Raw genomic sequence first — 27,583 nt, 5'->3', positions numbered from 1 at the left:
TTTACCTGTGGGGTTCCGTAGAGTTCCAAAAGTGTTCCAATTTCAGCAGAAAATGCTGATGTGGTCCCTGCAATAACTGCAACTAATTTTTCCTGTGTCTGGCAGGTGTAGTTAGGGATCATTTCATTCTTTCCTGAAAGCCAATACAGGGTGTTCCACAAGGTGAACTGGTCACTAGGAATCGCATTGTAGAACTGGAAACCCAACGACAGATTGGGGAGTAAGTGGGTGTCCTTATTGACCTCCTGGATGGCAAAGTGAAAGGCCAGCACATATTGGTAGTTCTTCCACAACCACCTAAAGAGAGGGGCAGCATTGCAGAGAAGGGTCAGATAATGCAGCTAAGGCAAATTCTCAACTAAGCCCTAAAGCACCAGTGATCATAGTCAGGTTGCCATTCAGCGATTTCCAGCCTTGGCTCCTGGAGCTGGTGCGGTTTATGTTACTGGGTCTGTGGAAGAGCTTGAAATGGCCCTATGACTCCTGTGAAACAAACTGTCAGTGCACACACTCTTCTTTTAGGAGAGTTCTGATTTATCCCAATATGGGATCTCATTTCTACTTGGAGACAGAAGACAAATGCAAGCATTCTTTGTTTACTGTTAGTTTTTTTTTTTTAATTTAAGTCATACAAGTTTAGTGTGTTTCATATATACAAATTTAGGAACATAGTGATACCTTCCACCCCACCGTCCCTAGGAGGAAGAAAGTTCTGTGAGTTCTTGAATCATTTAAATAACACCTGACATGCCAGTTATTTAAACATTTGGGAGCATTATCTCTTCTAACCATATTCATCTGAGCAATTTATTCATGCTTCCTTTCTGTAAATTTTATGAAAATATATCAACTACTATAAAAGCAGCTTTTCTGAATTATATTTCCTTGAAAATCAATATTTGATTCAGGACTTCAAATTTATTGTCAGAGAAATTATGACTTACAGTACATTTTCATTTGTCTGTTTTCTCTATACTGAATTTTCTTTATCATTTCACAGTTCACACCTGAAGGTTTCCGCATTTTTCTCAATAGCTATATGAAAAGTGTAAGTTCTTGGAATTTAAGAAGAGCTATCACATATTATGAGTCCAAAACAACACATGCCATATCTATGCATACTTTTGGTTTTCTATCCTTGAAATTGTTCTAGATATTGTGTTTTTTCAACATCTTTCACTTTTATTTTTAAAAAGATTTATTTGAGAGGTAGAGTTACAGATAGAAAGAGGGTAAGACAGAGAGAAAAGTCTTCCATCCTCTGGTTCCCTCCCCAAATGGCCACAACAGCTGGAGCTGAGCTGTTCTTAAACATATGAATTAAAAAGGTTTTAGTTCATAAGAGGACTTGTTCCCAAAAAAGATGAATTTCTTATGTTTTCTCTGATATGTGATAGATACTATAGAATGCAAAAATGTTTAAGGACGAAACAGGCAACTTATGATTTGATAATTGTTTTTAGCCATCGTTTATATTCCTGTGGGTGTTTTGCAAAAATTAAAGGATGGGGCCGGCACTATGGCACCACAGGTTAATACCCTGCCTGAAGCACCGGCATCCCATATGGGCACCGGTTTGAGACCTGGCTATTCCATTTCTGATCCAGCTCTCTGCTATGACCTGGGAAAGCAGTAGAGATGGCCCAACTCTTTGGGCCCCTGACCCATGTGGGGGGACGTGGAAAAGCTCCTGGCTCCTGGCTTCAGATCTGCACATCTCCCATTGCAGCCAACTGGGGAGTGAACCATTGGATGGAAGACCATACTCTCTCTGCCTCTCCCCTCTCTGTGTAATTCTGACATTCAAATAAATGCACAAATCTTTTTTTTAAAAAGAAAACATCATTTATCAGAGTTATAATAAACAAAAATAAATTAATGAAATATATTCAGCATGTGGAAGACTTTGGAAGGGGTCTTTGCAGTTTCAAGATCAAAATTTTTAAAAAAACGAAGGAAGGAAGGGAAGTAAAAGAGGGAAGGAGGAAGAGAGGCAAGTATGATTATATTCTTAGAATTGTATCTATGAAATACATGAAATCTATTCTCTTTACATCAATAAAAGATACCACAGAAATAAGAATCACCAAAAATTATTATAAATGGCTATATGATAACAAATTGGAAAATCCAGAAGAAATGGAAAGATATGTGGACAGATAAAATCTAGAAAAACTGAATCATGAAACTTAGAAAAACCTAAACAGAACAATAACTAAGACAGGGATTGATTCAGTAGTAAATACCATCCGGACAAAGAAAAGCCCAGGACTGGATGGCCTCACTGCTGAATTATATCAGACTTTTAAGAATAAATAATTTCAATTCTTCACTAATTATTCTAAACTGAAAGGGAGGAAATTCTCCCAAACTGATTCTAGGAGGCCAGTATCACCTTAATTCCCAAACCAGAAAATGGTACAACAAAGGAAACAATAGCTCGGTATCATTGAAGAAGGTAGATGCAAAATCCTCAACAAAATACGAAGTAATCAAATCCAATAATACATCAGATCATTCACCTGGACCAAGTGGATGTATTCCTGGCTTGCAGGGATGGTTCAACACACACAAATCAGTGTGAAACATCACATTAACAAATTGGAGAATAAAAACCATATGGTTACCTCAATAAATGCAGAGAAAGCAACTGATAAAAATACAACATTCTTTCATGATAAAAACCTAAAGCAAATTGGGTGTAGAAGGAACATTCCTCAACATAATTAAGGCAATACACAACAAGCCCACAGCCAGCATCAGATTCTGGATGAACACAGATGGAATAGGGAAAGTTGCACACGTTTCCGATAAGAACCAGAACCAGAAATGGAAGCCCACCTTCACCATTTCTAGGCAAGATAGCTATGGAAGTCTTAGCCAGAGTCATTTAGCAAGAAAAAGTAATCAAAGAGATACAAATTGGAAAAGATGAACTCAAATTATCATCTGTTTGCAGATGCCATGATTCTATAGATAGGGGAACCAAAAATTTCCACTAATACAGTACTGCAACTCATGAGAGAGTTTAGTGAAGTTGCAGGATATAAAATAAACACATAAAAATCAATAGTCTTTGTATACCCGGACAATGTCATGGCTGAGTACGAACTTGTAAGGTCATTCCCTATCACAATAGCTACAAAAATTTAATTAACCTTGAGTAAATTTAACCAAGGAAGTGAAAGATTTCAACAATGAAAATTATAAACATTAAAGAAATAAGACACATGAAAAAGGAAAAATCTTCTATGTTTTTGGATTGGAAAATTAATATAAGAGAAATGTCCATACTACCAGAAGCGATTTATTGATGAAGTGTAATCCCAATCAAATCACCCATGGCATTTTTCTCATGTCTAAAAAAATATGCTTAAATTCATATGGAAACACAAGACACTCAAGGTATCTAACACAATATTACACAATAAACAAAGTAGGAGGCATCATAATACCAGACTTCAAGACATACTCTATGACAGCTATAATCAAACCACTTTGGTAATGGCATGAAAAATAAACATGTAGACCAATGGAACAGAATAGAAAACCTGGAAATGATCCACACAATGCACAACCAACTAATGTTTGATAAATGAGCTGACATTAATACCCAGAGAAAAACAATTTCTTCAACAAATGGTGCTTGGAAAGTTGGATTTACATTTGCAGAAGTATGAAAGAAGACCTTTACCTTAGACAAAAATCAACCCCAAATGGATCAATGAATTAAATCTATATTACAATACCATCAAGTCACTAGAGAAAAACATCAAGGCAACTGCAGGACATTGACATAGGCAAAGAGTTCTTGGAAAAAAAACCAGAAGCACAAGCAATTAAAACAAAAATAGATAAACAGGATCACATCAAACTAAGGAACTTCTGCATTACAAAGGAAACACTCAACAAAGAGTCAATGGACTGAATGGGAAAAAATATTAGAATCTGTGAAACTGATAAAGTACTAATATTCTGATTCTATAAATAGCTCAAGAAAATCAACAACAAAGCAATCAAGTCAAAAAATGGGCAAAGGACATGAAGGATGAAATTAAAGTGACAAACAGACACCTGAAAAATGCTCAGTGTCGCTAGCCACAGGAGAGTGCAGATAAAAACCACAGTGATGTTTCATCTCATGTCAGTTAAAATAGCTATCATTCAAAAATAAAAAATAGGGTGCTGCTGTGTAGTAGGTAAAGCCACCACCTGCAGTGCTGACATCCCATGTGGGTACTGGTTCAAGTCCCAGCTGCTCCAATTCCCATCCAGTTCTCTGCTATGGCCTGGAAAAGCAATAGAAGATGGTCCAAGAGCTTGGGCTCCTGCACCCACGTGGGAGACCTAGAAGAAGCTCCTGGCTCCTGGCTTTAGATTGGATCAGCTCCAGCCATTGTGGCCATTTGGGGAGTGACCCAGAGGATGGAAGACCTCTCTCTCTCTCTCTCTCTCTCTCTCTCTCTGCCTCTTCTTCTTTCTCTGTGCAACTCTGACTTTCCAATAAATAAATAAATCTTCAAAAAATAATAATAAATGCTGGTGAGGATGGGTGGCAAAACATACACCATTGATGGGAATGTAGCTTTGTACAACCATTAGGGAAGATGGTATGGAGATTCCTCAGATATCTGAAAATAAATCTACCATATGATCCAGTGATTCCACTCCTGGGAATTTACCCAAAGAGCATGAAATCAGCATAGAAAAGAGTTATTTATACTCCCATGTTTAATGCAGCTCAAATCACAATAGCTACAACATGGAATCAACCAGATGTCAATCAACGGATGGCTGGATAAAGAAAATGTGTTATATATACACTATGGGAAACATCTCGGCAATAATAGAGAATGAAATCGTGTGTTTGCAACAAATAGATGCAACTGCAAAGCTTTATCCTTATTGAAATAAGTCTGTCTCAAAAAGACAAGCATCCTATGTTTTCTCTGACTTGTAGCAGTTAATACAGAATACAAACAAGCATGGGAAAGAAATGGTCACTTGGTGATATGATTGTCATTTTTAGCTCATGTTCATAATCTTGTGGAACTGTGGTCTTTCTACCTTTTTCTTGTTGAATATTAGATCAGTGTCAATTTAAGCCTGTGAATATAAAGTGGATTAAAATTATGTTTCTGCAAAAACATGAAGAGACAGAAGGGAGCGTTGAGGAAGTACAGGGAGTATGGAAAGTATGGTTGTCTTCTTGGAACTATACCGATGGAATTTTAAAATCTGTTCCCCTTATATTAATAAAGTTTTATAATGTACATATGACATGGATTTGAAAAATATTTAGAATAGTTAAATCTACCAAAAACTTTATTAAATATAGTTTAAAGGAATTATTTGAAATGAATAAAAATATAAATATGTCAAAATGTGATATACCAGAAATCAATATGCGACTCTAAGCCATTATACTTAGTGAACTAAGCCAGTCCAAAAAAGACTAATAGCACATGTTATCCCTGATCTATGGTAACTAATAGAGTACCTAATACATAATGTATAGAAGTGAAATTCACATTTTGAGATTTGATGATTTTTAAAACCACATGCCTACTGTTAGGGAACAGTGCTTTTTTCTTCTTACTATTTGTTGAACTCTCTACTTAGTGTCAGGTTAATAATATGAGTATAAAATCAACTGAAAATAGATCTTTTAAAAATTAAGAGTGGGAATAGGAGAGGGAGGAGGAAGAAGGGTGGAGTGTAGGCAGGAGGTAGGGTAAGGTGGGAAGTATCACTACATTCCTGAATCTGTATATATGTAAAAAATTCCATTTGTCTGCCTTAAATAAAATTTAAAAAGTGAATAAAATGTGAAAAAATTTAACAAGGCACAATTAAACTCTCAGAAATCTTCACATGCACTAGACACCACTCAAAAAAAACTTCTGTTTAAACGGATAAAATAGACAAACCCTTAGTTAGAAAAAAGAAAACTCAAAAGGAATTAGAGATGAAAAGGAATCATTACAACTGATAACACAGAAACAGGGAGAATCATAAGGAACTACTACAAACCACAATAAGGAAGCAAACTAGAAAACTATAAAAATTGAGTATGATTCTGATTACATACAATCTATCAAGATTATATCAAGAAAATGTAGAAAATCTACATAACTGAATGGTAAGTATAAGACTGAAGAAGTAATGAAAAATCCTAAAAAATAAAAGTCCAGAACAATTGAATTCCAAAAAAATTTAGAGAAAATAATGCCAATAGTTTTCTTTTTTTCTTAGCAGACTTTTATTTAACAAGAAAAAATTTCAAAAGTACAACTTTTGGATCATAGCAGTTCTTCCCCCCATAACCACCCTCCCAACCACAATCCATCCCATCTCCTACTCCCTCTCCCATCCCATTCTTCATCAAGATTCATTTTTAATTATCTTTACATACAGAAGATCAACTCTATACTGAGTAAAGATTTCAATAGTTTGCAACCACACACACACACACACAAAGTATAAAGTACTGTTTGAAGATTAGTTTTACCATTGTTTCTCATAATACAACACAATACTTTCCTAACTATTCCAGCAGATTGAAAAAAAGGAGGCTGCAAAACTATTTGAATGAAGTCAATATTACTGATAGCAAAATCAAACAAAAACACAGCACAAATTGAAAACTACAGGCCAATATTCTGGATGAATACAGACAGCAATGCATCTAACACTGCTTAAAATACCATGCATGAAGATCAAGGAGGAGGTATTCCAGGGATATAAATATGACTCAAAATTCACTAATCCTAGATTTAATAAAAATCACTAGAATAGAGAATGAAAATTATATGATCATCTAATAGATGCAAAAAAGGTTTTATAAAATTCAACCTCTCTGCATGATAAAATCTGTAAACAAGTTTGGTATTGAAGAAACACATCTCAAAATTACAAAGACTAGACAAGAAAAACTATCAGCAAATATTGTAGTGAAAGTGGAAAAGTTTAAATCCTTTACTCTCACATAGAGAAGCTGATAAGAATGCATACTTTGAACCATCTACTCAATATAGGACTAGAAGCACTAGCAAGATTAATTGGAGAGAGAAACCAATGAAGGATATTTGAACTAGAAAGGAGGAAGTGGAAATACCCATGTTTGCAGGTGACATGAAGTTTGTAGTCCTTAATATAAGATTAAAATAAAAAAAGAAAATCCAGAAATTAATCCACACACATACAGAAAACTGACTTTTGACAAAGGAACTCAGAAGATACACTGGAGAAAGGATATTCTTTTCAATAAGTGGTGCTGGCTAAAGTATGTACACATGTAAGAAAGGATGAAGTTAGATTCTACCTGTCACCATATACTAAAATCAAGTAAGATGTATGAGAGCTAAATGTAAGACCCAAAACACTGAAATTGCTAGAGAAAATCATAGGGAAAATAGTTAAAGACATTGGTAATGGCAATGATTTCTAGGATAATACATAAGAGTACATGCAACCAAAAAACTGGACAAATAGGACTGCATCAAACTCAGAAACTTCTTCATAGCAAAGGAGGCAATCTAAAAGTGACCAATACATTTTGATTTCTTTTTTAATTGATTCTGATTCTATTTTATTTTGGTTGTATTTACAAATATAGGTTCAATCATTCAACATGTTTGGGAATAAAATTTGATATGATGTCAGTTTCTGTGTCTGCATGTGTTGAAAGATTGCTTTTTATCACATTAAAGTGTACAATAGTTCATGTCTACAAACATTTTAAAAGCTTAGGCACTTTTTAAAAAAAACTCCTGGTAAATATTGATTCCGGGGCCCAATCTCTGATATCTAAAAATATCTATTAAAAAAGATTATCTATGATCACTCAACTCTCCGTTTTTCCTGGTTGTTTAAAATACAGATAACACCAATGGGACAAATAATATATGAAACATTGAAGAGCATATCCTCATACACTATTATCCTATTAGGAACAACCAGAAAGAGGTTGATACCAAAAATTAAAACTAGATTTTAAGATATCATCAGAAAATACACTATGCATTTAAATGAGCTACAACATGAATAAAATGTGAAAATATTTTGCCGTAAATGAAATTCAGTCACAGGGCCAGCATTGTGGCAAAATGGGTTGAACCTTTGCCTATGACACCAGCATCCGATGTCAGAGTGTCTGTTGATTCCTGGCTGCCCCACTTCAGGCCCAGCTTTCTACTAGTACAGCTGGGAAAGCAGTGAAGATGGCACAGGTAAGCATGCGTCAGCCACCCATGTGAGAGACAAGGATGGAATTTTAGGTCCTGGCTTTGGACTGGCACAGCCATGGCCACTTGGGAAATGACCAGTGGATGAGAGATAATCTCTCATGCTCTCTGTCTTCTGTCTCTTTCTCTCCCTCTCTCTCTTTCCCTGTCTCTCATCACTCTCTTTATCTTTTACTCTGCATTTCAAATAAAAAAGATAAGAAAACAAATCTTTTTTTTTTCTTTTTTTTTTGACAGGCAGAGTGGACAGTGAGAGAGAGAGAGACAGAGAGAAAGGTCTTCCTTTGCCGTTGGTTCACCCTCCAATGGCCGCCACGGCTGGCACGCTGCGGCCGGCGCACCGCGCTGATCCGATGATAGGAGCCAGGTGCTTACCCTGGTCTCCCATGGGGTGCAGGGCCCAAGCACATCCTCCACTGCACTCCCAGGCCACAGCAGAGAGCTGGCCTGGAAGAGGGGCAACCGGGACAGAATCCGGCGCCCTGACTGGGACTAGAACCTGGTGTGCCGGCACCCCTAGGTGGAGGATTAACCTATTGAGCTGCAGCGCCGGCCTGAAAACAAATCTGTTTTAAAAACCTAGTTTTAAAAGATCAAAGAGAACATGAATCAGTTTACTTCAGTTTATATGATGTGTCTGTAATATGCAGATCCACAGAAATTCAGGTAGATTAGTGTTATCCATGGCTGGAAGGAGAAACAGAAGAATAGGGAGACATTGCAATGCAGTATGGGGATTCTAGGTGGAGAAACAGAAATCTGTGTTATTGTCAAATAACAACTACAGAAAGCTTAATGAAAGAGCATAACTCGTGATCCAAGAATTCTCCCAAGTTATCTCAACTAGAAAATGCAAACTTTAATAAATAAAAATATTCATTAGTATATCACTTACAGCCACAGAAACATAAGTGATATCCCAGATACTTGACACTGGGAATTCAAATATGGATTATGCACATAAAATGAAACCTGGTTGGTATAGAAAGAATAACATGATGCTCATCAGTTATAGGAAAACATATCCATAGCATACTCTTACATATGGAAGAGGGAGAATTGAGTCTGATCACACACCCTGTTAGAGGCTTAGAAGATTCTAGAATGTGATAAGCACAGGCTGATAGGCTCATTTCTACACAAAATGAGGGTGACCTAATACGAAATTTGTGACAGACAGTAAGGCAATCATCCAGTGCTTATCCAAGGCAGACACTGATTTTCCCCACATAGAATACCTGAGATTAGAGATCCCTTGACCTTCAGATAATCACATCCTATCTCCATAACTCTGACAGACTGCAAACAATCAGTAGCTGCCACATATCCAGAAAATTCACAGGCATGATGTGTTTTCAATAAAATGCTCTATTTAACATATTGGTTGACAAACGAGAAATAGAGAAGAGGACTCAAAATGAAATAGCAACAAGGGACAGATAACATGAAGCCACAGATTAGGAGAGACTGTCAGGTTGCAATTCTTCCCCCAAAAGCAGCATTCCCACAATCAGTTCCCTCCAGGACAAGGCAAGCCGCTAGTGACAAGTTCAAAATTCCATACAGAACTGACAAGGAAAGACTCATAGCATTTAAACAAATGGTATGCTACAACATGATCTCCGGAACATGTCAGCAGGTGGACACATTGAGCACTCCAGGAAAATACTCCACCCTTGTGATCAACATGCAGAGACAGGTTCACTGCTGCTAACTCACTCATTAAGCATCAATGGAGTAACTCAATTACTAGAAATATAGGCCACACAGGTGTGGAAAACCCAGAATAAAAACAGCTTCATGATTTTTTTCCCAGAGAATTAAGCCATCAGAATCCAAAAGTAAACCATTAACAACTTAGTGGAAGATGATTTCCCTTGATTTTTTTTCATTTACAGGATCAGCAGTTCAAATGCCTTCAATTTGGTAACAGTAAATTATGAATCAGAGAGCCGGCACTGTGGCATAGTGGGTAAAGCCACAGCCTGCAGTGATGGCATCCCATATGGGTTCTATTTCTGATCCAGCTCTCTGCTCAGGCCTGGGAAAGCAGTAGAGGATGGCACAAGTCCTTGGGCCCCTGCACCTTCTGGAAGACCCCGAAGAAACTCCTGTCCCATCAAAAGTGACAAGAGAGTGAGCTCCTTATTCCAAACTGGAACTCAGGCAACATTCTCTGTTTCAGTACTTCTATGAGCCTATCACTGGGGGCTGGCAGTAGGAGGTCTGTGAACCCAGCAGTCTCACTCATTCCAGGAACCCCACATTTGGGCAACAAAGTCAGGACAAACACAAAGCTTCTCTCTTCTATAGCTGAAGGAGCAAGTGAAAATGGATGGTTTTGGGTGATGAAAGAACATAGAGTATTTCAGCTTCATCCTTCTGCTTGTCTGCATTCTGTACACACTTCTCAGAATTCTCAAGAGGTTTTGAAAATACACAGGCACAAGCACACTCTCACATGCAGTTTACACATATACCACATACACACTCCCTTGAACTTACCAAGATGCACCCACTTTATCCTCAGGCTTGAGTAAAAAAGATAACCGGATCATGTCTCTTTCCATTTCCATATAGTAAAGAGGGAAAAACACACCCAGCATAAAGTCGCCATCTCTGTGGACACTGGGCCACAAGTAAGTACGGCAGTGGCTGTCAGTCATGTCCTGTGAAGTGTGGAAAGCGTACAGGAGTAGGTGGAGGAAAATCAGAGACAGCAACATTTCAGTGTCTCCCTCTATCTAGACCCAAAGCTCTGAGTCTCCACTCAGAAGAGAAGAGCATGGGCCTGGATCAGATATAAAAGTTCATCACTTAGCAGGCAGAATTCATCTCTGCATAGGGACCAGGTGATTCTCAGAACTCCTGATATCCTCAACCTGTGCAAAATGTGTGCCAGGCTGGTGAGCTAGGCAAGAGCACAGCTAGAAGGAGAAGGGAGACATTTCTATAGAATATGCAGGGCTGAGACCTTGCTTTTAGTGCCCCTGTGATCTGAGCTGCTCTGGCTTGGTGTCTTTATTGCTTCCCTTTCATCATATCCAGGACTCCAGACAAACCTGCCTGAGGCGCTGCACCTGTCATCCTCCATTAGGGGAGAAACACTTTGGAAAACATGTTTGTAACTCTCAGCCCCTCTGGCGTTGAGTATTTCATCATGATCTAACAAGCTCGTGGGGACCACAGTATCCTAGGATAGCACCTTTCTTGCACTGTTTACACAGGGACAAGAATTGTTGTGTCAGCACACAGGTTTGAGGAAGTTGGCACGGTTAGAAAGAATTGGTATTGAATAAAACAAAACATGCAATGCTGCCATTCCACAAGATGCTTTATCAAGCAGATGAAAGGCCAGCATTATTCATAGATGACCCGATGTGCAAAGCAAAGTTTTTCATTGCTGTCTATTATCAGTCCCAGGACAGTCGTATTCTATGGGAAAATCATGCCTCATTATTCATAAATAAGTAGACTACATTCCAGAGAGGGCTGGATAGGTACCCTGCTACATACCCCACTACAGCCAACCACCCACCTCCTGAGTACATACTTCCAAACCGTCTAGGACCAGAGGTGAGCAGTCACCATCTTGACTCCTGTAGAAAGCATTTGGGGAGAACAATCCCCACCCCACTGGAGCCCATTGGTCAAAGGATCCAATGGAAGCCTCAGAGTCTGACCACATCACACATTTGCTCACAAGGTCTTTGGTGTTCCTGAAGGCATGGAAACAGAGAATAGGGCTGGTGCCACGGCTCACTTGGCTAATCCTCTCACACCTGTCAATCTACACAGTGAATTCCCTGGCCTGTCAGAGTGAGTCTCTCTCCACTGAGCATGCTGTCACCACCAAGCTGTCAATCTATAGTTTCATTTGAACAACTGAAAGGAAACATATAATTTTCCAATCACTTATTTCCTATTGTCATATCTGTTTTCTCTTGATTTTCATATAAAACATCTCAAAAGGATCTCCTTATATGTATCCTTTCAATTTGAAATTGATAACTTTATATACATTTTGGTTATAGAAGAATCATCTGATATCTGTGCACATCAGTCCACATTGTGGACTAGTTCACAAATCAGTTTCACAAATGAAGTTATTCAATTTCACTCACATAAGCAAATCTCAAAATAGCCACAAAATTCTTAAAAACTATAACAGTATATAATATATATTAATTTTTGAAAAATATTTAAAGCAAAATGACAAAACACTATTTGCTGAAAAAATATTCACATTGGCAGTTCTTTTTAAAAATCAGTTATGCAATTGAAAGGCAGTTCCGAAGTGTTACATACCGCACTACAGCCAACCACCCACCTCCTGAGTACATGCTTCCAAATGGTCTAGGACCAGAGGTGAGCAGTCACCATCTTGACTCTTGTAGAAAGCATTTGGGGAGAACAATCCTCACCCCATTTGGGGCCCATTTGTCAAAGGATCCAATGGAAGCCTCAGAGGCAGACCACATCACACATTTGCTCACAATGTCTTTGGTGTTCCTGAACGCATGGAAACAGAGAATGGGGCTGGGGCCACAGCTCACTTGGATAATCCTCTGCCTGAGACTCTGGCACCCCGGGTTCTAGTTATGGTCGGGGTGCCGGATTCTGTCCCGCTTGCTCATCTTCCAGTCCAGCTCTCTGCTGTGGCCATGGAGTGCAGTGGAGGATGACCCAGGTCCTTGGGCCCTGCACCTGCATGTAGACCAGGAGGAGGCACCTGGCTCCTGGCTTCGGATTGGCACAGCGCACCAGCCGTAGTGGCCATTTGGGGGGTGAACCAACGGAAGGAAGACCTTTCTCTCTGTCTCGCTCGCTCTCTCTCTCTCTCACTGCCTAACTCTGCCTGTCAAAAAAAAAAAAAATAGAGAGAGTGGATTGGAAGGTTTTTTTTTTTTTTCTGAAATACTTATAGGAAACTTTCCTAATTTGGAAGAAGAGAGGGAATCTAAGTACAGGAAGCACATAGAACTCCTAATAGACATGACCAGAAGAGATCTTCAGGACAACACACTATAATCAAACTCCCCACAGTAAAACATAAAGAAAAGATTCTAAAATGTGTATAAGAGACATGCCAGGTTAATTTCAGAGGATCTCCAGTTAGACTCACAGCTGACTTCTCATCAGAAACCCACAAGCTAGGAGAGAATGGCCAGACATATTTCAGGACTTAAGAGAAAGAAACTATCAACCCAGAATACTGTGCCAGACAAACTTCTCATTTATGAATGAAAGCAAAATAAAGACCTTCCAAAACAAACAGAAATTGAAAGAACCTGTCACCACTCATCCAGCCTTACAAAAGACACTTAAGGTTGTGCTTCACACAGACACACAGAAACATGGTCATCACTAAGAAAGAATGTGAAGGCAGAAAATCTCCTAGTAAAAGCACAAAGGAAATCCAAATAAACAATAGGAATATTAATGGGAAAATGACAGAATCGAGTCCTTACTTATCAATCGTAACCTTGAATACAAATGGCCTCAACTCTCCAGTTAAAACGTACAGACTTACTGGATGGATTAAAAAAAAAATATCTATTTGCTGCCTGCAAGAAACACATCTTACCAACAAAGGCACACTCTGAAAGTGAAAGGATGGAAAAGGATATTCCATGATAACAGAAACCAGAAAAAGAACTGGGGTAGCCATCCTAATATCAGACAAAATAAACTGTAACACAAGAACTGTTAAAAAAGATAAAGAAGGGATATGAATTGGGATGGAGGAAGTCAAACTATCCCTATGTGCAGATGACTTGATTATATATATATATATATATATATGATCGAAAAGGTCCCATTTAAAGACTATTGGAACTCATAAAAGAATTTGGTAAAATGGCAGGATATAAAACCAACACAGAAACATCAATGTATACACAGACAATGCCACAGCTGAGAAAGAACTTCTAAGATAAATGCCATTCACAATAGTTACAAAAAAATCAAATACCTGTAATAAATTTAACCAAGGTTGTCAAAAGTCGCTATGATGAGAATTACAAAACATTACAAAAAAATAGGAGAAGACTCAAAAATGGAAGAAACCTCCATGTTAATGGATTGGAAGAATCAATATCATCAAAATGTCCATCCTACTGAAAGAAATTTACAGATTCAATGAGATACCAATCAAAATACCAAGGACATTCTTTTCAGATACAGAAAAAAGGATGCTGAAGTTCATATGCGTACACAGGAGACCCTTCATAGCTAAAGCAAAATTATACAACAAAAATAAAGCTGGAGACATCACAATTCCAGACTTCAAAATATACTAGAGGGCAGTTATAATCAAAAAAGCCTGGTACTGGTACAAAAACAGATGGATAGGTCAATAGAACAGGATAGAAATGCCAGAACTCAATCCATACATCTACAATCAAGGTATCTTTGACCAAGGAGCTAAAATCAATCCTTGGTGCAATGACAATCTCTTCAACAAATGGTGCTGGGAAAACTGGATTTCCACATGCAAAAGTATGCAGCAAGGCCCTCTATGTGGGGAGCAATCCGGACTGGACTCAGTTACTCGAATTAAGACTTATTCTATGCATCTGCTCTCCCACAATGTGGCGTTGGGAGAGAAGTAAACAGCTTCCGCACAGCTGCCTCCAGTTCAACTGATAAACTGTAGGACTTGCTCCTGATTGGAGGAGAGCAGCGTACTCGGCGTGTGGGCCGCCGAGTTGGGATTGGCGGAAGAGGACTATAAAGGAGGAGAGAGACGGCATGCACCAGTAACATCTATGGGGAACATCTAGCTGAGGGAACACCTGTGCAGCCCCCGAGAAAAGCCGGCTGGCGGTGTGCCGCTCCCCTGCGGAAGTGGGGAATGCGGCCAGGGGGAACTGCCCTTCCACGGAGGTGGAAGGGATAGTAGCCAACCCGGGAAGAACCAGCAGCAAACCCGGGGAGGGCCGAGCAGACGAAAGAACAGCGCAGGGTCCTGTGTCGTTCCCCCACGAAGACGGGGAGCGACACTCTACCTTACACCTTACACAAAAATCTACTCAAATGGATTAAAGACCTAAATCTACATCCTGATACCATTGAATTATTAGAGAACACTGGGGAAACCCTGTAAGAATTATCATTCCAAAGAGTTCTTGGAAAAGCCCCCAGAGGCACAGGATATCAAAGCCAAAACTGATAACGAGATCATATCAAATTGAGAAGCATATAAAGAGTTAACTGTACTCCCATGTATATTGCAGCTCAATTCAGAATAGCTAAGATAAGGAATCCACCCAGATGTCTGTCAACTGAAAATCAGGTAAAAAAAAATTATGGTGTAGTAGTGTATACTACTGTGTAGTATTCAGGCTATGTCTACAGTATAATATTGTGTAGTATCCAGGCTACGTCCAACTGACAACACCTAATTTTCCATATTCAAATCCTCTAAGCCTAAACAACATATGATGCAATCTCAGATACATGAATGTCTCCTGTATGCCTAGAGTGATCTAGACCTCACACAGGGCAAACTATAGCCAAAGAAATTTTTAAAAGTTCACAGGACAAATGGAATTAAAAAGTAAGCTAATTTTGGTACAATTTTTAAAAATCAGTACCTAGTTTTTTTAATGGAATTTTTGAAGACTTCCTCATGCACCCTAGTCCCTACTATTGATAACATATAGATGGCTATGCGCTTCCTGAATACATGTTCTACTTTCTCACTTGATTTCACCGACACAGAAAAGCTGTAGGGAATAAAAGGAGTAGCCATTAGGAGGTCTGGCCTCAAGATATCAGTAGTCGCTGGATTCCACACTCCCCTTACTCCTCACAACTAAGTTCAGCTAAGGCAAGGAAAAAAGAGTAGCTCTTGTTATTCTATTCCTAAACCTCAATCCTAAAGCATTGAAGTACAGAAGAGAAAAGCAAAAATCCACCTCAACTGCAGTTGGAGGAAGCAGAAGGGAGCTTGGAAGAGAGTATCAGAGACCACACTGGAAGTGGAAGCCACGCAGAGGTAAAACAGTGTGAGGGAGCATGTCAGAGTCATGTGAGGGTGTGCAGTACATACATGTGAGAAATCTCAGTGTGAGGAGTCATGGGAAAGCTTAAAGAGGCACTCAGGAAGGGTTGAGGCCAGTGGTAACAACAGAAGATTAGTTACATAGAGAGGGCCTTGGCAAAGAAGGGAATATAGTAAGCGTAATTGCAACAGGTTTCTCACATTTAGAAGAAGGAGTTAAAATATGGACTGGGAGGGAAACCATGGTATTATTGGGATTGGCAAAAAGAGTATGAAGCCATGATCTCCAATACAGGTACAGATATATAAATCTCAATGTAATCTCAATAAATATATGAAGACACATCATCTTGTATCAGAGTGCCTGGGTTCAAGTCCTGGCTCTGCTTCTGATTTTGGCTTTCTGGTAATATTCACCCTGGGAAGTAGCAGATGATGGCTCTAGTACTTGAGACCCTGCCACCCACATATGACATCTAAACTGATTTCTAAGCTCCTGGTTTTGCCTTGGACAAGCCCTGTCTACTGTAGGCATTTGGGACCTGAACCAGCAGATAGAATCTCTCTCTCTTTCTTTCTCTCCCTCTCTCTGTCTGTCTCCCTCTCTCTCTCCCCCTTTGTCTCTCTCTCTCTCCCTCCCTCTCTTCCTCCCTTACTCCTTCCCTCACTCCCCCTCCCTCTCTCTCAATTCTATTGCTCTTCTTTTTAATTAAAAATTATAAATCCAACTTTTTACAAAATTCATGGAAACTAGAATTAAATGATAAGTTTACTTTGGTGCAAAATGTTTTTGAAATCAATTCATATTTTTCAATATGAATTTTACAATACTAAATATTGTCTTTTACAATATTACAATAGTACATATTGTCTTGAATTGTTATAAAGATCTCTTGTAAGCATGGACAAAATTTTTGTACCAAAATTAAATTTTTGTTTATTCATCTTGCTACAACCTTTGAAGCTACCTGAATGTGTACAGAAATATGTACATGCACACATATACAGGAGCATTTTTTCAGTTCTAAGGAAGACCAGGGAGCTCCAAGAGTCAGTCGCAATGTGTACTTCTAGCATCTGGTTACTTCCAAAGTATCACTCTGCACTAAAAGAACCAATGAACCTTGGAGAAATTGTTGACTGCAGGATTATGGCAGAGAAAATACTAGATGATCCTCATACACATACTGGAAAGCAAAGAAGTCTTCAAAAAGCAAGGAGAACATAGGATACAAAGTATCCTTGAAAGGACTCTCACTGGCCAATAAATTATGAATATATGGTAATATAGTGTGATAAATAAAATAGGAAAGCATGAGTTCATAAAAATAAAAATAAAGTTTGATGAGGGATGTTTATACAAAATACAAAATGTTCTCCACAAAACGCTTATTAATTACAACAGGTTACAATTTGATAATGGAGACGCCTGTCAGACATCAAGTTATCAAAAAGTACAACATCAATAGTGAGATAAATCAACTTGATGCTGCAGTTGGAAGGATAAACAGAAAACAAAAAATCTTTTCAGTGATATTTCTTTTTTTTTTTTTTTAAGATTTATTTCTTTACCTGAAAGTCAGAGTTAGCAGCCGGTGCCGTGGCTCAATAGCTTAATCCTGAACCTAGCGGCACTGGCACACCGGGTTCTAGTCCCGATCAGGGCGCTGGATTCTTTCCCGGTTGCCCCTCTTCCAGGCCAGCTCTCTGCTGTGGCCAGGGAGTGCAGTGGAGGATGGCTCAGGTGCTTGGGCCCTGCACCCCATGGGAGACCAGGAGAAGCACCTGGCTCCTGGCTTCGGATCAGCGCAGTGTGCCGGCCGCAGCGGCCATTGGAGGGTGAACCAACAGCAAAGGAAGACCTTTCTCTCTGTCTCTCTCTCTCACTGGCCATTCTGCCTGTTAAAAAAAAAAAAAAAGGAAAGTCAGAGTTACACAGAGAAAGAAGGAGAGGCAGAGAGACTGAGAAAGGGAGAGTTCTTCCATGCGATGGTTCACTCCCCAGATGTCCGAAATGGGCAGAGTTGTGCTGTTCCAAAGTCAGGAGCCAGGAGCTTCTTCCAGGTCTCCAACATGGGTGTGGGGCCCAAGGACTTGGACCATCTTCCACTGCTTTCCCAACCATCTTCCACTGCTTTCCCAAGCCATAGCAGAGAGATGGTAGGATGTGGAAGAGCCAGGACTCGAACTGGTGACCCTATGGGATGCCGCACTGCAGCTGGGAGCTTTAGGCACTATACCACACCGCTGGCCCCTCTGTGATATTGCTGTTTAAGGGACATAACCTGCATATAATCAAAAAAAATCAAATCACCCCTATATGAGGAACAACCTACAGAAACTAGTAACCTTCAAAAGTATCAATACTATGGGCCTGCCCTGTGGCTCACTTGGCTAATCCTCTGGCTGCGGTGCCGGCATCCCTGGGTCTAGTCCCAGTTGGGGCTCTGGATTCTGTCCTGGTTGCTCCTCTTCCAGTTCAGCTCTCTGCTGTGGCCCGGGAAGGCAGTGGAGGATGGCCCAAGTGCTTGGGCCCTGCACCCCATGGGAGACCAGGAGGAAGCACCTGGCTCCTGGCTTCGGATAGGCACAGTTTGCCGGTCGCAACTCACCAGTCGTAGCAGCCATTTGAGGGGGTGAACCAATGGAAGGAAGACCTTTCTCTCTGTCCCTCTCTCTCACTGTCTAAATCTGCGTGTCAAAAAAAAAAAGACACTATTATTAGATATACCTGGGTTAAATCCTCAATAGCATGCATACTCTTCTGATAATAGCTTTTTTTATTTTTTTAAGATTTATTTATGTTTTTGAAAGTCAGAGTTACACAGAGAGAGGAGAGGCAGAGAGAGAGAAAAAGAGAGAGAGAGAGAGAGAGAGGTCTTCCATCCACTGGTTCACTCCCCAGATGGCTGCAACAACCGGAACTGCGCTGATCTGAAACCAGGAGCCAGGAGCTTCTTTTAGGTCTCCCACATGGCTGCAGGGGCCCAAGGACTGGGCCATCTTCTACTGCTTTCCTAGGCCACAGCAGAGAGCTGGATCGGAAGAGGAGCGGCCAGGACTAGAACCGGCACCCATATGGGATTCCGGCGCTTCAGGCCAGGGCATCAACCCGCTGTGCCACAGCGAGGCCCCCTGATAATAGTATTAATAATAACTATGTATTTGGGGTTCAACAATGCAATGCATATAAATGTCTTTGCACAATGGTAGGTGTCCAATAAAGGGACATTAGTGTTGTTAATAGAAGACAAAGAGGAAATGATATGCAATTTTCTGAAAAGCTCCTGTAAAGCAGTTTATGGCAGCTCTGCGTTGCTGATTTACATTTTGTATCTCACTTAGTCCAGCTAAATGGATAACTGTATTTCCAATTCACTCGTGAGGATACAAAGACTCAGAGGCACTCAGCTCCTTGGGCCCTGTCTCCCTCCACCACGTAGGATGGCCCAATTTCCTTCCTGATTGATTCCACCTCAGCCATTGGGCTACATATGCACGTTTACTACCTTTTATCTTTTGAGGTTAGATGTGACTTTTACCAAAAGGTACTCAGCTTTAAGCAATAATTGAATCTGTCTAGATTACCCAAATTTATTTCATAATATGATTTTAAATGTTTATTTTAAAGAGAAAAAGCATAGCCCTGTGGTGGTGGGGGAGTGACAGGGGGTGACAGGAAGGAGAGCCTTGGATTAAAACAGTTGCATCTCATCAGAAAATCTACAGATTAGGAAAATCGAGAGACTTAGTCCAAATCTTAAGAGGAAAAAAAAACTTTCAACCACAATACTGTAACATCCAGAGCTCTCATTTATGAATGAAGGTGAAATAAAGACCTTCATAACAAACATCAATTGAAAGAATGTGTCACCATTCATCTAGCCTTACAAAAGATGCTTAAGGATGTGCTACACACAGAAACACAGAAAGATAGTCATCATTGTGAAAGAATATGAAGGCAGAAAATCTCCCAGAAAATCTCTGAGTCCAAAGTAAACAACATGAATATTTATGAAAAAATGACAGGGCCGAGTCAATATTAATCAGCATATGAAAGAGTTATCTGAATACCCATGTTTATGGCAGCTCAATTCACAATAGCTAAGATATGCAATCAACCCAGATGTCCATCAACCATTGACTGGAGAAAGATTATGGTAGATATGCACTATGGACGACTACTCAGATGTAAATAAAAATAAATCCTGTCTTCTGCAACAAAATGGATGCAACTGGTAACCATCATACTTAGTGAAATAAACCACTTCCAAAAAGGACAGATATCATGTTTTCCCTGATCTGCAGTAACTAACAGAGTACCTAAAATGTAATGTATTGGAAGGAAATGGACAATTTGAGAGTTGATGATCATTTACAGCCCTTGTTGCTACTGTTGAGGAACGGTGTTTTTTCCTTCCTACTATTTGTTGAAGTCTTTACTTAGTGCAGGGTTAACCTTATGAGTGTAAAGTAAACAGAAAATAGATCTTTGTAACAGTTAAAAGTGGGACTATGAGAGGAAGGATGAAGGGTTGAAGCATTGGTGGGAGGCAGTGTAGGGTGGGAAGTATCACTGCTCCTCAATCTGTGCATATGAAATTCATGAAGCTTGTACATCTTAAAGAGTAAAATAAAAATAAAAACAAACAATTGCAGCTCAAAGCCTCTTGTGAAACACAAGGCCAGAGAAACTGGCAGGAAGCAGGGCTACAAATGACTCTTGCTAATGTCCCCAAAATGTAACATATTCTTTTCCAAATCTGCAACTTGACAGATGCTACTCCCTTTTCCAAGCACTTCCATTGATGACCAGGCAAATTATCCTCACTATTCAAACTCCAGCTCAAGGTTCTCCCTTTTAGTAGCTTTTCCTCACATCCCCTCCTAATGTTTATTGCTCAAGTGTGATTGATTGCAACATGATAATTTCTATCTCATTCTATTATAAGATGTTAAGCATCCATTTTTTTTTTACTACCAGGAATTTTCATTGAGTTATGGCAGAAGGATGTAAGACAGCAGTGTAAGTGTGTGTTTGTGTATGTGTGTGTATGCATTTTCTGTGTTAAAAAGCATATCTGATGTGCCAGTTCTTTGACTTGCTTCTTGTCAGACACTCTAATGCATTTGAAAATCCCAAACAGAGCTAGGGAAGAGCATTCTATTAGCTCCGTAATTTGGAGGGAGCTTGAGTTATAAAAACCTGAGAACACTGATCTAGATCCTTAAGGATAAAGACCACATTATATACATTTGTAGGTTTCCCAAAACGCCACTCTGAGTTAGTTATGAAGTAAAGTAAGTGAAGTAAGACAGGAAACTAAGTAAGTGTGAGTGAAAGTTTACTGAATGAATTACTGTGCCCAAAAACACAATGTGAGCTGATAGGTAAGCAATCAGAACGTGATAGAACAGAACAACTGCCCAAGCACCAAAGAAAGTTTGTTTCTTTTTCTATTATTTCTCCTTGTCCATCACATTCTGTCCCCCCAGTGACTATGTGTGTGTGTGTGTGTGTGTATGTGTGAGAGAGAGAGAGAGAGAGAGAGGCTGAGAAAGAGGGATAATTTCTGTGAATATTATTAAAGGTATTAATTTAGCGACTGGTGTTTGGACTGCTGCATCTAATCATCACTCAGATCAGAAGCTTCCCAAATCAAGTCATACAGTGCGTAATAAATTACAAGAACACAGAGGGTCTGAAGAGGCCAACTGATGGCCTCTGAGCTGCTGCTGGCCATTTTTCACAAGCCCATCATGCCTTTTGATTTTACTCATAGCTCTCAGGTATAAACACAATGTTGAACCCAGGAAAGCAATCCCACTGGGCCTGCAGTGTGGTGCAGTGGATAAAGCTACTGCCTGTAGAGATGGCATTCCCACCTGGGTTCTGGTTTGTGTGCCAGCAGCTCCACTTGTGATTCAGCTCCCTGCTAATGCACCTGGAAAAGTAATGGAAGATGGTCCAAGTCCTTGGGCCTCTGCACTCATGAAGGAGACCCAGAAGAAGCTACTGGCTTCTGGCTTTGGAATGGCCCAGCTCCAGCCATTGTAGCCACATGCAGAGTGTACCACTGGAGGGAATATTTCACTCTGTCTCTGTCTTTGTAACTCTGACTTTCAAAAAAAAAAAAAGGAATCTCTTGTAAACTACAGCTCCTCAAGGGATATCCCCAAGATAGGAAAGGCCAATACAAGGAAGAAAAGGGAATTTTCTTCTGAATAGTTCTTGTCCTGAAAGTCTTCAATTAAAACTGAACAGAATTAAGTGGACAAAATGGGACTCAAGTCTTGTGTATCTGTCAAAGGCACTCAGTTCTGCAAGGGTTACACCTCTCTCATTCAAACAAATACAAATCACAGTGATATAGGGAAGCTAGGCAGGAAGATAGGTGGGAATAAATACACTGGAGATATCCTCACAATTTCTTATCTAGATTTGCACCTAATTCCACCCTTACACATCAATCCAGTATACCTACTTTCCCATGATGCACTTGTGTCTGGGACCAGGGAAGAAAAGACAAGACTCGATAATGAACATATGGAACTTAAAATTCCATATGAAGGCAAATGAAACTCCCAGAACTTCTCAAACACACTATATACCACTCAAACTCCATATCATTTATAATTCAATGAGGAAATCAATCCCTACTGCACAAAGGGAACTTTGCCTGTGGGAGTGGTTCTTTTAGCTTCTGGTCTTGCTCTTGGCCTTACTCTCCAACTCTCTTGTAGGCTCCCCTCTGGCCTCTCATGTTGTGTCTCTGTCCTGGTGAGTGTGCCCACTCTCATGTGTGAATGTATATTTATTCTCACTTTAAATATACATTTAAAAATTGCTATTAAGTTCAATAAATCAATTACATATCAACATGGATAACTTCACCAAAAAAAATTTTTTTAACAATTTTGGTTTTTAACAATTTGGCAAGGTCCGGAAGACAGCTGGATTCTCAAGCAGTTTGTGTGCTTGCTGCTCTTGCATCCCCAATGTCCCTTTCCCAGGAGAAGTGTGTAAACACGATGCACACTCAGCAGCAGCGGCGTGGGGGCACAGCCCCCCATTGCCGCCACCTGAAATGCTCTCGTCACTCTGCCCCCCACTTCCCACCTCACCTGTGGGTCACACTGCGATCCTGGATGGCCAAGGGAGCCACACTCCATCATGGACATCGCCCAGCTTCCCAGTCACCTAGGCAGTCACGACCTCCCATCCCCCAATTCTCTCTCTAGTCCAGGCCTAAACTTGAGACCTCCCTGCCGAGATGCTTGGCTGACCCCTCCACCTGGGTGTCTCCTCACATGCCCACAGTCCACTGCAGCCACGTGGGTCACTGCTGCACGTACAGCTCCCCTGCCCCCGTGTGCACAGGACTCACCCACTCCTTCCGGTCTGTCTGCACTGACGCCTTGCCTGGACACCCAGTGCACAGCTCAATGCCCACTCCCTTCCAGCGTCCCTTCTTCCCTCTGCGGAACACTAAGTTCTACATGTTGTATTTACCGTTTCCCTTCTAAAATGCATGTTCCATAGAGACACCAGTGTTCTTCTGTTTTGTTCACTGCATCTCTAGTGCTGGCCCATAGTAGGCACTCAAATACTTTCCCCAAAGTACGTGTTTGTTAAATGAATTGCAGCGTTCTACATCCACTGCTTCAAGTCTTCCTTGAACACCTAATTTCAGAGACTCTCAAGAGTTTCCCACCACAACACCCTAATCAATGCAGCAACAGGAGCCAGCAGAGAGGAAGTGAGGGTCTCCCGCGGGCCTATGACAGAGACCTGAACAACGCAAATGATCTCGGAAGCCCCATGTTGGGCTCTGCTGTGGTTTCCTTCCACGCTACCCATGTCATGTCACACCCTGCCACCTCTTCCCGCAGCACCAAGCTGCACCCTGTCCACTCGCTCCCAGGCTGCCCCTCCCAAACACAAGCACTTTTCAGGCCACCACCTCCAGGCTGCTGCCAGGGCCAACTCCTCTGCTCTGCTCACAGTCACAGAGCTGCTGCTGGGCACGAAGTTAGCCCCCAAAGCCGCGGTTCCCAGCCAAGCATTTGCAGTCCCAAAATATCCCCAGTGACCAGGGACCAACTCTTTAAGAACCACCTGCCCCTTTGATCCGATGCCTTCATCACTGGGTGTGTGATTCACGTTGACTGTTCCAGCCGGTAAGCTCTAGTAGACCAGTGCTGCTGTAGCAGGAATGTTAATAATAGTGCACCCGAAAGAATACAATCAACATTTTGATTTTGTGGTGGGGCCGCTTAAACCCGGCTGCTTCAATTCTGATCAAGCTCTCTGCTAGTGCACCTGGCAGATGGAAGAGAGCACTCTCTCTCTCTCTCTCTCTCTCTCTAACTCTGCCTCTCAAATAAGTGAATAGAGTTTTTTAAAGGTTTATTTTTTTTATTTGAGAGGCAGAGTTACAGACAGAGGAAGAGGCTGACAGAGGGAGGTCTTCCATCCCCTGGTTCCCTCCCCAAATGGCCACAATGGCTGCAGCTGGGCCAGGCTGACACCAGGAGCTTCTTCTGGGTCTCCACACGGGTGCAGGGGCCCAAGCACTAGGGCCGTCTTCCACTGCTTTCCCAGGCCAGAGCAGAGAGCTGGTTCGAAAGTGGAGCAGCTGGGACTCGAACCGGCGCCGGGATGGGATGCCGGAACCACCACTATGCCACGGCGCCGTCCCCGAATAAATCTTTTTTAAAACAGTATTTTGAATTTGTGATTCTTAAAAGAAAAAAAAAAAAACACAGGGCTACCAGGATTCATTGCTGACTCCACCCACTCCCATCTCAGGGTTGGCTCACCTGCACGCCTGGGTTCACTCATTCACAGAATACGATGACAGACAGCACGTCTCAGGGTAGCGGGACTTAAATGGGTTATCACAACAGCACTCGGAACAGGTGCAGGGCAGGGAGCGCTCAACTCGAGCCTCCTGGGCTGGGCTGAGGTCAGGGCTTTCAGAAGGGTCTCTCGAAGGGCCCAGTGGAAGCCCCTAGACCATGGGGCCGAGCCCTGTCACCCTGCTCTGTCCTCGGAACCACACCTGCATTCGCATCGACCCCACACCTCTCCCTGCTCCGCCACCGCCCTTCGGGGCCCTGGCTCTGCGCTGCTCCTGGCTACCTCATCCCCAAATCCGCTTGACCCGGGACATGCTGCCCCGCAGGTCAGACAAGGCCCAGGAGCCAGGACAGCGATACAGGACAATAAAGTCAACTTTCCCAACTGACTGACAAATCCAAAATAAACAGTGCTTGGGAGTCACGGGGCCTGGCCGATCCCCGCACCCCGCGGCGCCTGCACCCGCAAATGCCCGCTCATCCTTCTGCACAGGAGAGAAGGGGGGCAAGGCCGCTGCTCCGGGCTGCACAGACACAGCAGCAGGGCAGAGCGGTGGCCGCCCGGGCACTCAGCCCGCAGATTCCCGCGGCCCCAGTGCTGCCTGATTCACGACCCGGGCCCCCCACGAGCCAGCCAGCGGGGGGCGCCCCGCAGCCGCGCCACAGTAGTAGGCAGCGCCCAGGGGCCTCTGCCAAATTCCAGCCCCGGGACCACCCTGCCTCCAACACCGAGGCCCCTGGGCTGCGCCTGGCCAGCAGCAGGCGGCTGCTCAGTACGCGCCCCACTCACATGTTGTTGAAGCGGAACAGGTCGTCGCAGGTCAAAGCCCTGAGCATGGTCATGTGGCCCTCTCCACCCCAGCTCCTCCCGAAACCTGCTCGCTTCGACCTTCTTGTTTAATACTAAGAGTTAAATGCTCTGGCCTCTGTTTACCTTCTCTGCCTCATCCATCACTGTGTGTTCTTGCCCCCTGCCTACTAAGCACTTCTTCAACTATACTGAACTTTATGATTCAACAAAGTTCTGTCAAGCATTAACTGAATAAAGTTTTCTTAAATGTTAAAAATGAAGCCCTCATTTGGTCCCGAATCTCTTGATCTCTTTCATCTCTGAAAGGCCTTTCCTGAGTCCACAAGTCTGTGTTAAGAACATTTATGTACTCTCAATGCATCTGTGCTACCATTGTTATACCATTCTCAGAGTGAATCAGAACTGCCTCTTCAGTGTCTGTCTCTCCCAAGAGTTTGCAGGACAGTGGCTGTGTTACAACTCTAATCCCGAGAATCAGCCAAGTTTCTGCGCCTTAGTTACTGGGAAAAAAAAAAAAAAAAAAAAAACAGCCTCCAGGAGCCAGAAGTTTCCTTCAGGCCTCCCATGTAGTTGGCAGGGACCCAAATGCTGGGGCCATCATCCACTGCTTTTCTCTGGCACTCATCAGCAGGAAGCTGGATCAGAAGTGAAGCAGCTGGGACTCAAACTGGCACACATATGGGTGTCAGCATTACAGGCAGTGGCTTTACTCATTGCACCACCATGCTGACCCTCTTTCCATTGACTTAAGATTTGTATTTCTCAGGATAAAAGACTATTCTTCCTGTAGTCAACCATCCTGAACCTAAATTAGCTACACATGAGATGCCCATAAGTGATACAGGGATGTGCATTCATATGCATTCTCTACTTCCAATTCTCACCACATCGTGCCCATTGGATTGTGTTTCAATATGGTTTGAACATTCACAGCCTTATCACAGCTACAGAAAATGCAATCTGCATTGACTCACACCTGTAAACCCAATGTCAAAACCTCAAGATGGAGAAGTCATGGTGATTTTACTAAGAACTAGCAACACCTCCGCTTGCTTTGAAGATGCCAAGACTGGCAGCTGAAAATACTGAAAGTTCTGTGCGAGGTGGAAGGCCCAGTGCTGTGGGTAAATACACATCTCTTCAACAAGTCAATTTCCAAAGGAAGGGTCAAATCCTATGAAGGATCTCACTACACCTCAAATTTCTAAACTCAAATTGGAGGATAACAGCTATCTATGTGGAAATACAGGGCTCCTATAAAGTTTTTCATAAGCTATTAGAACTGTATTTGTTTTAGAATGATGAATTCCATGTTCTCAAGTGATGTTCTTCTCTTCCTAAGTACATTTCCCTCCTAGAATCTCTAAGCATGGCCTGAGAAAGATGGCTGTGAGGTGGTGACTTTCTGGTGCATCATGGGAAAGTGTGTGTACTTCATGACACACACCTCCCAGTGAAACCAGCCAAGTGGGTTTCTTACTAAGATCACAGAAGCATGTTAGTGGAGCTACATTTTAAGCCTTGGTTTATAGATAGGCTTTTAAATGGTAGGGGATTGAGGCAGTATACTTAATCTCCAAATACAAGCCCACAAATCAAGTCATGCTGTGTATGATAAAGTCAGAATAAAGTAGAATTTGATGAAGACAAGTTCTG

The 27,583-nt window shown here is 41.5% G+C and overlaps 1 protein-coding gene across 9 annotated transcripts in view; it reads right to left on the bottom strand.

The window, feature by feature from the left end:
- The window catches only part of LOC100356149 (vomeronasal type-2 receptor 116-like), a 34,912-nt gene extending 8,582 nt beyond the window's left edge, over positions 1-26,330 (bottom strand). The window contains exons 1-3 of one of the 9 annotated variants that reach the window (XM_089315129.1): positions 25,907-26,314; positions 10,752-10,915; positions 6-297 (exon numbers count right to left, since the gene is read on the bottom strand). In XM_089315129.1, coding sequence (XP_089171255.1) covers positions 6-297; positions 10,752-10,912 — 453 coding nt within the window. In that variant the 5' untranslated portion in view covers positions 10,913-10,915; positions 25,907-26,314. Of the gene's footprint in view, positions 1-5; positions 298-10,751; positions 10,916-24,373; positions 24,507-25,077; positions 25,870-25,906 lie in introns of those variants that run through there. The other 8 variants (XM_089315128.1, XM_089315133.1, XM_089315130.1 and 5 more) reach the window with 8 other exon arrangements.
- Between the last annotated feature and the right edge of the window lie 1,253 nt (positions 26,331-27,583).

This window comes from Oryctolagus cuniculus, chromosome 16, assembly GCF_051225735.1.
Source record: "Oryctolagus cuniculus isolate XC-2025 breed Fujian yellow rabbit chromosome 16, ASM5122573v1, whole genome shotgun sequence".
In the NCBI taxonomy this organism is placed as follows: Eukaryota; Metazoa; Chordata; class Mammalia; order Lagomorpha; family Leporidae; genus Oryctolagus; species Oryctolagus cuniculus.
This window is presented reverse-complemented; position numbering and strand designations above follow the sequence as displayed.